At 41.4% G+C, this 12,202-nt stretch overlaps 1 protein-coding gene across 1 annotated transcript in view; it reads right to left on the bottom strand.

Moving 5' to 3' along the window:
- Window positions 1-11,476, bottom strand: part of TNRC6C (trinucleotide repeat containing 6C) — a 39,330-nt gene extending 27,854 nt beyond the window's left edge. Inside the window, exons 1-3 of the mRNA XM_010075591.1 lie at window positions 8,888-11,476; window positions 7,832-7,837; window positions 1,152-1,361 (exon numbers count right to left, since the gene is read on the bottom strand). Coding sequence (XP_010073893.1) covers window positions 1,152-1,361; window positions 7,832-7,837; window positions 8,888-11,261 — 2,590 coding nt within the window. The 5' untranslated portion in view covers window positions 11,262-11,476. The remainder of the gene's footprint in view (window positions 1-1,151; window positions 1,362-7,831; window positions 7,838-8,887) is intronic.
- Window positions 11,477-12,202: the final 726 nt, after the last annotated feature.

Genomic DNA, 12,202 nt, shown 5'->3' with positions numbered 1-12,202 from the left:
CCTGCAAATTTTAACAGAAATATCCTTTTATGCCACATTCAGTATGCTAACATCTGAGTATTTTGAAGAGATATAGAGGTTCATCAAGTAGCTTAACTGGCATTAAATGGTAAGGACTCAGTCGTTGAAGCTAGCAAAAAAGAAAAGTACTCCAAATACTTCACATGGAAAAAAAAAATCCAGTGGCAGCAAGTCTTGCTTTTTCCTGAACAAGTACGATCTGTGGTCATGGTCATTCCAGTCTCCTAGGAACAAGGAACCAGAAGTATGACCACACACTTGTTAAGTGCTATTTTGCTTTCAATGAATCTCACCATTTGAGCTGCCACATTCTTCCGACGAACAAAACCAAATTTCAAGGTCTCTTAACAGTCAGAAACTCATTCCAAAGAATGGGATCTGAAAGGAGCACGTGGGCTGCAAGAAACACTTTACATTAAGTAATGAGGTTGTGTCACCTTGTTTCTTTTTATTCCATTTACTCTGTTAAAAGCTGAGATTACTTATATTAAGATCTCTCACTCTTCTTTTTAGGTTTTCTGGGCCTTCTATCTATCTATCTATCTAGTATTTTGCAGGAGTGAAGCCTAAAGACTACCACGGCCAAAAGAGAAGTCTAAAACAAGCCTTCGGAGCATTTTTATCGTGAAGGAGTAAGCACTTCAAGATGTTCCTGAGCCAGTGACCAGTTTTAATAGCTGAAGATGATGTCCACTCCCTCAGCTTAACAGAAGAGTGAAGTTATGACTAGTCATTCTCATGTATTTCTTTTCCTACCAGAATCAATCCTATCTTGACTGAGCTCGGTTGCTTCTCATCCCGATGCAGGTTTCTTTTAGGCAGCTAGGGATAAGTACTGTTCACATTCTTCTGCAGTTTCCCAGTTTTCCGCATCCCTGCAATCTATACTGTACTGCTCTTAAAGTACACAAAAACACTCTAAGGAATACCTTTGAATTTACTGATCAATGCACTGTATTGATATTTTTGTATGAACTTGTCATCTGGAATATCAACACTTTGAGACAGCTAATGGAGTTTTAAGAATATTAAGATTTAAATGCACAGAAAACCAGAGGTGCTGTTTAAAAATACTGGCAGAAGCAAACACATTTTGCCTTTTCTTACGACAGTGACATCCATGCACGTACCTGGTTTGCACAGTGCTGGGGCAGCAGCTGGAGCATTTGTTCTTCCGTATGTCCCTGCCGACTCGGCAGGATTATCTCCCCACCCTGTACCACTGCTGGGGGGTTTCCCCCACGCTGAAGTGCCATTATCAACTGCAGCAGAAGGGGATGATGGCTCTCCCCAAGAAGCTTCGGTCTTTGTGTGGACAGTAGGCATTTCTCCCCAGCCTGCTGGAGCAAGAGGAAGGAGAGAACAGTGATAAGAGGAAAGGTTTCTTTAGTCAATAATTTCAAAGATGGACATTGTATTAAAGTCTTTGTCTGGAAAGAGCATGCATGAACCAGTAAGTAGACACGGTGACTCTAATTAAGCATATAAAAAAAAATCTCTTTGATTTGGTCTCAAAAGTCTTTTTCTTAATTGAATACTAATGCCAAGCTTCTGTCAAGACAGAAAGATTATTTTTCAGCCTAGCCAGGAGCAGCCAGGCTGCCACGTGAGCACCAGACCTGGTCCCAAGGGTAACAGTTGCTTCCAATGTGACTTCTCAGGGCAGACCAACAGGGCTCGGGGAGCACACGCGAGTGTTCAGGAGACTGTGACCCAGATCTGAGCTGGGAATTGTTTCACTGAAAGACTTTTAAGCTATTTTAATTCCTTTTAACGATGTAAAAATTATCAAGTCTCCTTTCTCATGCCCTAGGAGTTATGATATTTATGTGCCACTGCTTTCAGCATAGATCATGTATGTTGTATGCATTCCTTAAAGCTTTTATTACCGCTTGTGGTTGCCTGTGTTCCCTGTGTACCCCCTTCTCTACATTGTGACTTTTAAAGAGAACTAGACAAGACCACAATTAGAATCTATAGTCAAAACATGAGGAATGGCAGGTAGAGTCACTGTTTTCCTACAGAGCATTATTTTAACTCACTGCAAAACGTAAGCTACAACAGAAAACCTGTCAAGCTGTCTGCCTGGGCTTGAACGTAATGCGCTTACACCCATACGATACCGATTTTAGCACTGAAGTCAAACGCCGTAGGAACAGCCATATAACTTCTAAGTGCCAACAAGCAACACCAACCACCATATCAAAAGCACTGATTTAATTTAAAATGACCACTACCTCTTAAAGAAGGTTTTTTTCTGAAGAGACATTTGGATCACAGACAGAGTTCGAGGTACCTTTCAGAAGCATACAGAAGAGCCAGACACACAGCAGGCAAGAACAGAGTTTTTACACGTACCTGACATTGACCTGTTTTTCTACAATTATCACAAAAAGCATTACATTACATGACAACTGAGAGCTCGAGAAGTATTGCAGAATTCAGCGTGCTTAAAACTTCCAGTGTTAATTAGACTGCTAATTCAAGAAGTTGCCCTCTTTTCACTGGAGATTAATATTTTTATATACAAGTATTTCATTCTGATCAACTATTGCCCTGCCAAATCTGTAACTTCTAGCAGCTCACAGCATGGAAACAGAGCTGGTAAGAAAGAAACTACCCAAAAAAAGTCTATCATTACTATTTTTAACTGATGTTCATAATTTAAGGACTAGATGCTTACTTTGTTGCAGGACTATTCCTTTTTTGCTCCCCAGTGCTATCTGTAAAAATACTCTGGAAAAGTTTTCAAAGAGTAGAAACGCAATGTTTTCTGCACACACAGTTACCTAGAGTAGGTAGAAAGTGGAAAGGAAGTTGCCACAAAACAACTTTGCAGAACTTGCTGATTTCAACAGAATTTCTGTTACTAAGAACTTGCAGGCAACCTACACCACCAGCAGCAACTCAAACACTAGCAATAAAAAAATTCCTTTCAAATAGATGGGCTCGTATCTGTCCACCACTCCGATGTTACTGTATTACATATTTATTTTAGGCTCTATTTCTTAAAGCAACTGCAGTTCTCCTAGATACTGATAGAAGTGTATATGATATAAAACATACCCAAACGAAGCCAACATGTTCAGGACACGTAGCTTAATAAAGCTCCTTCACTACCAGCAAGATTCATTGTGTTTTAAAACATACGCCTGAAACCATCCAAAATTTCCATTTCATTAAATTGATTTCCATTTGAAACAAAAATACTGTGTTCTAAGCTCTACCAACGTATCTTAGATTTCTGGTTATGTTAAAGTGTGTACGGAAGACAAACTCACACACATTTGTACAGAAATGAACCTCTACTTCATACAGCTTCATTTTTTGTTTTGTTTGTTGCAATTAAATACTTATTCGAGGTTTCTGTAAGGTGTGTACGGAAGACAAACTCACACACATTTGTACAGAAATGAACCTCTACTTCATACAGCTTCCTTGGTGTTGCAATTAAATACTTATTCAAGGTTTCTGCTTGTATCTTCAAGCCAACTTTATTTAAGGAATGCTCTATTTGACTTTCTGCCTCACTACTCAGGAGACAACCTTGTCAGACAACTGCTTGTATTTAATCATGTTGGCATCTGAAAAAGATTAACTGCAGGCAAATGAAACTGAAAACAAAACATGTCTAAAGCACCAACCTGAATACAAATACAAATAGAGAGAGTGCAGAATACTAACACTTCCCTGAGTTCATGCAATCTATACTGGAAACTAATTCAACTTACAAAACCAACCTGAAACCACAATTTACAGATTGAAAAGGCAAAGCATGCTAGGCTGCAGAATAAAAATTCTTTCTGTTGCTCTTTACTAAATTCAACAACATAGATAAGAAACCACAGATGTGTAATGCCCAAGTTATTTTGAGCACTTGAAATGCGCTGAGCAGTAAATAATACGGGATTACAAATAATGAGAGAGCCAGCCTGCACTAGAAAAGAATACTTAAAAGTACCTAAAAGCAAACAAAACGCATCAACTACTATCTTAACAGATCAAATTAAATGCAGGAAATTAGGAAATAAAACCTGAAGGTTGCTGGAGAAATAACTTGTGCACTACAAAAATTCACCCGTACGTAAATTCCAGAGTACTTCTCACTGATGAGCCTGTTTTTTCGGCTCTGTGTTAGGTACCTGCTGTCTTAATGGTACCATCTCCGTGCCACCCTTTTATGACTCTGTATAATCCTATTTTAGAAACTTTAAAAGATGAATAAAGTTACATTTTTGAATGATGCAAAATTCTACAGGTGAAAGAAGAAGTTTATTTTGTATCCTCCAAAGGATTCTCTTTTTTAAGTAAGGTTTTTCCTCATTTTTTAAAATAACCCAGAATGCTTCAGATTTGAAACAGACACAAGTGGAATATTGGTTCAAGGAGTCTGTAGCCCCAACAGCTTGCCCCTGGCAGTGAGATGCTTTCCAGTACTATCGCAATAAAGGCAGCTCACAAATGGTGTTACGGGGGGTTGAATGAAATAAGAAGCTACTTTTAAGTTCCTTTACACAGCTGTTTGGAAGAAAAACACCTTCACAGTGGTCTCAAAATCTGAACCAGCCTAAAACTGAAAAAATTCTGCTCAGAAAAAACTTAGTTTTCTTTATGAAAATAATACGCATAAAGGCTTTCCTAAGAAATAGCTCCATGCCTTAAATAACACCCAGATCTGCAGGAATGTTGTTCTGTAACAGAATAAGCTCTGCTAAAGGGTTCTTTGGCAAGAAAGTGAGCTTTTAATACTGAAGTTTTTAAACACTGTTCGAATCGCAAGAAACAAAAAGATCACAGTGAGTAATAAACATGGACACATTGGCAGAGCTTTGTTTTATAGAAATAAAAACATAATTAACATTGGGCCACAGCCAACAGGAAATCCTCAAGGGAAAGTGAAATGTTAACTAAGCTGTGGCAGGATGCAGTTGTTTTCCCTCAAAATAACCCTATAGCCATTTGGATGGCAGAAATTGTTTTCCTTGAAGTTGTTTGGTCTGTGATAAATGCCAGAACATAGGAGCACAACACAGCCAAACCAAAATATTAGAACCTTACCTAGGTGAAAATGAAAGAAGTTAGGTAAAAAAAAAAAGAGATTCTTTACTAAATAGTCACTAGTTAGGTCTGTTAATAACAGAAAACCAGCTATAGGGGAGTGCGCGTGTGTAAAAGGACGATTTATTTTTCTGAAAGGTATTCCAGTTCATGCAGTGGAGCTCCATGCCTTCTGATATTGCTCAGCATTAGGGAAGCTCTTATTTAGCCTTCAGCAATAAGATCAACCTGGTGTGAAAAGAGAGGGCTGGTTTCTCCATCACCTGGCTGTCCCCCAGAACTCGGCTGTTAGAGGGTTGAGCACCCACAAGGGGATTTTAGGTTTTTACACAGGTATCCTAAAGGAGCTCAGAATTGATCTGGTTTCAAATCCACTGACGGAAGTTCAAAGTAAGGAAAAAGCATCCCTTGCATTCTCTGCTCCACATAAATTACACACTATGAGTGACACCCAAGTTCCCACTGAGACAATGGCACTGGGTTATAACAGGAGCAGAGAGATGTTCGGAGCTTTCAGAATTTAGAGCTGGTTCAGATTTTTAAAGCTTAAGCTCTTTACTCTCTAGGAACCCAAAGACTTTATTTTTCAACTAAAATCTCCACAGGGAAGCCTGCACTATCTTTTGTTAGCTTCTTTTTTCAGCTGGAGGACAGGCGGTTGGAACCCTGCCAGTCCCTCCCTACCTAATGGGAACGGAGAGCATCGAGCCTCAGTGTTTGGAGGAAGGATCTGGTGCTGTTTGGGATCCAGAAATCTCTCTTTTAATCACCCCTGTTTGTAAAACCTTTTCTCACTTCTTATTCCCCTTGTAGCAAAGTTGCAAGAGTTAACAGCGCTAGCAAGAATTATGCACAAATAATTTAGATAAAAACTAAATCTAAATCAGAACCGCTAGCTTTCTGCTCGTCTTTCTAAATACCTCGCCAGTGGTTTGGGAGCAAGCTCCTATAAACCAGAAAGGACTAGGTTTATCACTTTTTTTTTTTTTTAAATAGAAAAAGAAACTCCTTAGAGCATTCTGCATTTTCATCGTGTACCAACATCTGCTTCCTATCAATAGCTTTAAGTTCTGTATTCAAGGAATTTTGAGAACTTCTGGGGATGGGTGACAACTTGAATAACAAGATTGTAACTTGGCCTCCGTTTCTAAACTAATCCAGTATAAACTTAAAACCCCAAAGGGACCACTGCTCCTTTGTGAACAGCTAACTAGTGCTGTACAGCAAAATTAAAATCCCCTCCTTTGCTTTCAGGATGCGTGACTGTGCCATCTCACAGCCATGCCAGGCTTCCCTGCTAATACAAAATCCAGGGTTCCTCATTCGTGATATTCCCTGAATAACAGAGAAAGACAAAAATGATTGGGAAAGCACATCATGACCTATGAAGAAGACAAAATGTCAATGGTAACTACTTAGTTGAAATGTTCTAAGCTTTTAGATGAGCCCTACTGGCACAGCTTTGCACGGCAACACTGTACATGGAAAAGAACTGCTGTTGGATGAGGTCTGGTTGTGGATTACAGCAGTCACCCTTACTGCAGAGGCTGGAAACGCATAGCCAATGGGTCAGGGAATCACAGTAGGAAAAAATAAGGTTAAACAGCATGATAACAAACTGTAAGCCCGTGCCTGTGTCACAGGGAAGCCGCTCATTACTGGCTTCTCATCTTTTAGCTGTCCCAGATGGGACAGGATTTGTAGACGTTAAGACAAACAGGACATTGCTCTGCATGGGGAATCGCTCTACCTCTCGGTTAAAAATAGGCCTTCTGCTCTCTGAATGGGGAAACTCACCGGGTCGTTTTACATGCCATGTCCTGCTCTCTGTAAGGTAAGCATGAGACCAGCCCCTTCAGGCAGAGTGGAAAGTAAAGGTGGGAGGGTGTAACACACAGAGACAGGGAACTGCTCCTAGCTTCCTTCCTTCTGCAGATTAGACAATAATCCTTCAAAGTATTTCCACCTATGGCCTTTAGATCTGTACCTATGGACACCACTGTAAGTGGACACAAGTGAAAACACACAAAAGGCCTAACGCATGCCCCCAATAACTTCACCTACATTTTAGTATCAGAACTGCCTTTTAAATTGTCTTCACCGCTACTCATTCACCCTCTTCCTTGCATGCTATCTGAAGTATATTCTGTGAGGTTTTTTTGCTTTAGTATCTTAGAATCTTTCTAATGAACGTTTTTGCAAGATGCAAATACTGTCATTTCAGCCGAGCCTCGGGCTGTCTTCAGGAGACGGTTACAAATTAATAAGCAGTTCTCTGGCTGCACAAACATATCACTACAAAGAAACTCTTCCTTCGCTACTGTCTCTTCTCCAGAGGAATCACTGTAGATCAACACCAATTTTTAAATTCCATTTTCAAAATCGGAACAGCAAATTTTCTTCCACAAGGTGTTACATCATTTGACTAGCACAAATATCACTGCATATGGACAGTTTTAACAAGCACAGATGTAATAATCTAAAAGTCAGTTTAATGGAAAAAAAAACAAACCCAAAACAAAGCCCAAAAACTTTCATGATACCTCCACTACAATTCAGAAATTTGAATTATCAGTTTCATGGGTTAAGTTTTAAATATGGGTGAAATAAGTTTAAGGTAAACTAATTATAGATCATGTATGTTGGACTGACCAACTACAAACCTATTTCAAGATTTCTCCTTCTAGAGCACATGTTATTTTATTAAAAGAGATACTCTCAACTGTTAAAATATTTGACCAGAGTAGGGAACATGAGACTATTTTTACACAGACATTACAATAAGTTTGAATTATTTCAAAACATCAAAGAGAAAAAGGATGGAAATAAGAGAAGTAGAACAAATCCCACTTGGAGAAAAACATGGTTAAAAAGTCAATATTTAGCCATGACCAAGACAAAACAAAAACCTGGAGATAAAAATCAGATGAATTTCAAAGAGCATTGCAAGATTAGGCTTATTTTGAGAAGTCTGTGGTCATGATACAGAGCAGGGCTGCTAGGAATTTTTATTTAAATACATGCCTTCTAAGTATTTTTTAATCATTTTTCCCCCTTTTTTATTCCTTGCTGCTTGCCTACAACAGTACTTCATCTTTGATTAGAAAAATTCCTATTGCCTAAAAACTTGTATTTGTAACACAGCTGAAGTAAAAATAACTTTTCTCAGCCACTCTGAATATTAACATCTTTAACCAATCCAGCTTTATGAGAATCCCATAAAAGTCCAGGATACTACCCGTGCTTGAGACCTGAAGCATGGAAGAGAACCATTTCTTCATAAAAGACAACAAACAGAAGACAGAGAAATGGCAACAGCCTGGATTCTTGCAACCATTAAAAAACATCTGTTGCCAAGAGATAGTTTGCAGAAAAGTAACAGATGCATGGTATCTAAACGAGAACAAAGAGGGAGCAATGGTAACAGAAGACAAGTAGGAAAAAAAAGGTTAGCAAAGGGACCTCAAACTCTCAAATAGCCGAGTTAAAAAAAAAGGTGCTATGTGACTGTGGAAGAGCAGACAAAAATACAGATCAGCAAACTAAGGACCTAGCGCATTATTGACCAGAGACTGTTTCAAGCCTTTTTCAGGTTCACTTGGACTACAGAAGCTTGTGTGTCAGGTTCCATGGGTTCTGTCCTCAAGACAATTTAACGCTGCTTCAGAGTAAGTTAATAAACTTATTATGCTATGACATAAATACAGGATTTCTATTTTTAATGTGTAACTACACATTGATCAGGCCACACAGCATTCAGTAATCGTTACTGGCATAAAGTATCTTATAAATAAAACTATTTTCATACCTGGACCAAGCAGCGGGGACCGGTTTGGCTGGGCACTTGACTGGTGCGATGGCTGAGGTTCAACCATATTTGTGTTGATAATGGTACTAGTGGTGGTGGTATTGGTTGTGGTACTGCTCTGAATTATAGGATTATTTCTATCCCACATGTTTACAGTCTTGTTGTTGTTGTAATTCGGGTCGCCCCAGGCTGAGGTACCATCATCGATTTCCATCTTGCGACGAATGGACGGTGGAGATGGCTCTTCCCAGCCAGTTGCCTCACAGTTCTCTTTTTGTTTGGCTGGCACTGGCCCACCAACCCACCCTGACCCCGTCTGTTTTACAGAAGCAGCTCCTCCCCAGTTACTCACATTGTTGTCCTGGGGTTTATTAGCCCAATTTTGTTGGGGGCCTGGCTTTAAAGATTCCCCCCAACTTGTACCTGTATTAGCCTTGCTGTTTGTGCCATTTCCCCAGCCACTGGTCCCAGACCTTGTGGAATCATTCCAACCAGACCCTGATCTATTGTCAGAGTCCCATCCAGATCCATTCTTCTTCCCATCACCCAAGTGTCCAGGAACAGATGATGAATCTGTCCAATCTCCACCTCCTGAAGTCCAGCTTGGATTTGATTTCTGTCCATCTCCCCAGTTTTGAGATTTGGGTTTCTGAGGTTCACCCCAGGTAGGTGATTTGTCCTCCTGATTTGCGGTCCCACTCCAAGCGTGGCCGCTTTTGGCAGCAGCAGCATTATTAACAGTAGTAGAGCTTGCTGGCTCCCCCCAACCCCCTGGGCCATTTGGTGCTTTGTTGTTATTGTCTCCCCAACCTGTATTTGTTGGAACAGCTGCCGGTGGAGAGTTGACCCACCCAGATACTGAAGAGGTATTTGTACTGTTCATGATGGACCCATCGTTCTTCCCCCCTGAGTTCGAAGATTGAGTAGCTGCACAACCCCAGGCCTCTGTTCCATTGTCATTCTTTCGTTCAGACCTTGGGGACTCTTCAAATTCCCAGGCAGTGTTTTGCTTTACAGGGGTCTGTCCCCACCCCGTATTGGACAGGACCCTGGGGTCAAGGTCATTTCTTGGCAACTGAACTTGCCCTTGGTCTATCATCCCTTTGTCTCTCCTCCTGCCCTCTCCAGCCCCCTCCCTCCCAGTACTGCCTTCATTTTGACTCCCACCGCTGTCATTGCTTCCTTCGCTAGCTGTGGTGCCAGATGCTGCAGCTTTGGCCCAAGAGTTTATTTGTTCGTTGCCCTGCTGCATGGCAGGATTTGGACTGGTAACACTAGAGCTATCCCACCCTGTTGATCCTTTCCCATTGATGTCGCTATTGGAATGCTGGTTTGGGGGCTTGCCCCATTCACCATTCACACCATTACTGGTGTTACGGTTGGGGTGGCCCCAAGCTCCAGAATGCATACCACCAACACCGCTGTTGCCACCGCCCCTGCCCCACGCTAGTACCCCAGGACCAGAAGGAGGCCCCGAATCCCAGGCACTCGCTCCATTTCCTTCCTTTTGCACAGCACTGCTGGATCCATTTTGTTTAGCACTTAATGCTGAGTTCACAGTGTCTCCATTCCCCTGACTGAACCCAGAATTGCTGTTTCCTGTGGCAGGATTACCTGGGGACATCCCCCACACTGAACTGCCCATTCCTTCACCACTGCCCCCGCTGACTTGAGAAACTGATGTTCCGTTAGCACCAGGAAGGCCTTGCAGGTGGGGCGGGATGATGGCCCCCATACCAACAGCCATCCCCCAGTTCGGCAGTCCATTTGTCTGCATTGCATTGATAGGGTTTGGTGAAGAGTTCACGGGGTTAGTGTTATTTGGTCCATCAGTGTTAAGGTTCTGAGGTTGTACGCTGAAAGACACATTCTGAGAAGTGGACGTTTGTGGTTCTGTGCTCTCTTGCGGCAGCAAGTTTCCCCAAGCACCTAAGGTGCCTGTTGGGTTCCCATTCTGGTTGCCCATGTTCTGACCTATGGCACTGACTGGACTGCAAATACTGGAAGGGTTGCCTGCTCCCACAGTTCCTTCGTGTCCCAGTACAGGCCAGGCAGCTGGATTGGCATTAGGGTTAAGGTTAAGATTAATGCCAGCATTCGAGTTGGAAGCACCCCAGCAGTTCTGACTTCTACCATCTCCCATCATGTTGTCCATCTTTCCATCCCCACCACTGGCAGAGCAGTGCGCTAGGCCAGAGCTGGAGCCCCCAGCCACACCCCACACTCTGGCCGAGTTGCCGTTACCATTTGCTCCACCAGCTCCAAGGGCACTCTGGTTAGAAGTGCTTTGGACGAGTGCTCCGTTGGCGCCATTATTGCCATTAGTTTTCTTTGTATGTCCAGTGAAGTTGCCTTGGGCACTCCCTGTAGCCATGCTACTGTTCTCTGAGCCACAGTTGGAGGCAGAGTCAGTGTCTGTAGTACATTCTGAGGCAGACTCAGTCTCAGCTCCGGTAATGGAAGGCCACGCTTCCTTGTCAGTCCTGTCTATTATCACTTTATCCCAGCTGCAGTTGCCTTCACTCCTGAAAGCGGGCTGCTGTCCCCAGTGGGAATTCTCATAATGGTCTCCCAATCCACTGTGGCTGAGATCTGAAAGGATCCAAGAAGGTTAAAAATGAGTCCACTGTTCAAACACTGCAAAAGCCCTCTGTTAAATACTATTTCACATTGCTAGTCATAACACCGCATTCTGATAAAATTTAGAGTACATTCTCTAACATAATATAGTAATTTTCCTTGCTACAATAAAGCACGATGCTCATATTTAGTCTTTTTTAACCTGGCAAAACTCTCAATTAAAATAATGGAACAATGCAGTTTTAGAGCAATAAAAGTGTTTTGTATCCCTTTGTATACTAGTAAAAATAATAAGCAGGCAATAAATAAGGATAGCAAATATAAAAAAAAAATCTAAAAAGCAAATTTGGAGAAAATGCAGAAGAATATGTAGCAGACTCTTACCATTTAATTCTCATTCTTCAGAGAAACACAAAGAGCAGCCAATAAAAAACGTAAAATGTCTGCCTGACATTTAGTATTACACACATACCCACATCACACTCACACTAAATTCGTGCTGCATTTAGGTTTCAACCCTTCATCTAAATAAAGGAACAAATACAGCCAGCCACCTTTACTATTCAGTGCCAATTATACATTTAAACACCACTACTGTAACTCACATTTTAGCAGACAACTCGGGCATTTCTAAGTAACAGGCAGTTTTGTCAAGAAACTTAGCTCAAAGGATTTACATGGGGTTTACACGTTGTTTTGCAAGCACACGTGCAGTCCAATTTCTTCCCCAAACCA

The sequence above is a fragment of the Pterocles gutturalis genome, unplaced genomic scaffold, assembly GCF_000699245.1.
Source record: "Pterocles gutturalis isolate BGI_N339 unplaced genomic scaffold, ASM69924v1 scaffold38721, whole genome shotgun sequence".
Classification (NCBI taxonomy): domain Eukaryota; kingdom Metazoa; phylum Chordata; class Aves; order Pterocliformes; family Pteroclidae; genus Pterocles; species Pterocles gutturalis.
Note: the sequence above shows the minus strand (reverse complement) of the source record. Positions and strands in the feature narration are given on the sequence as shown.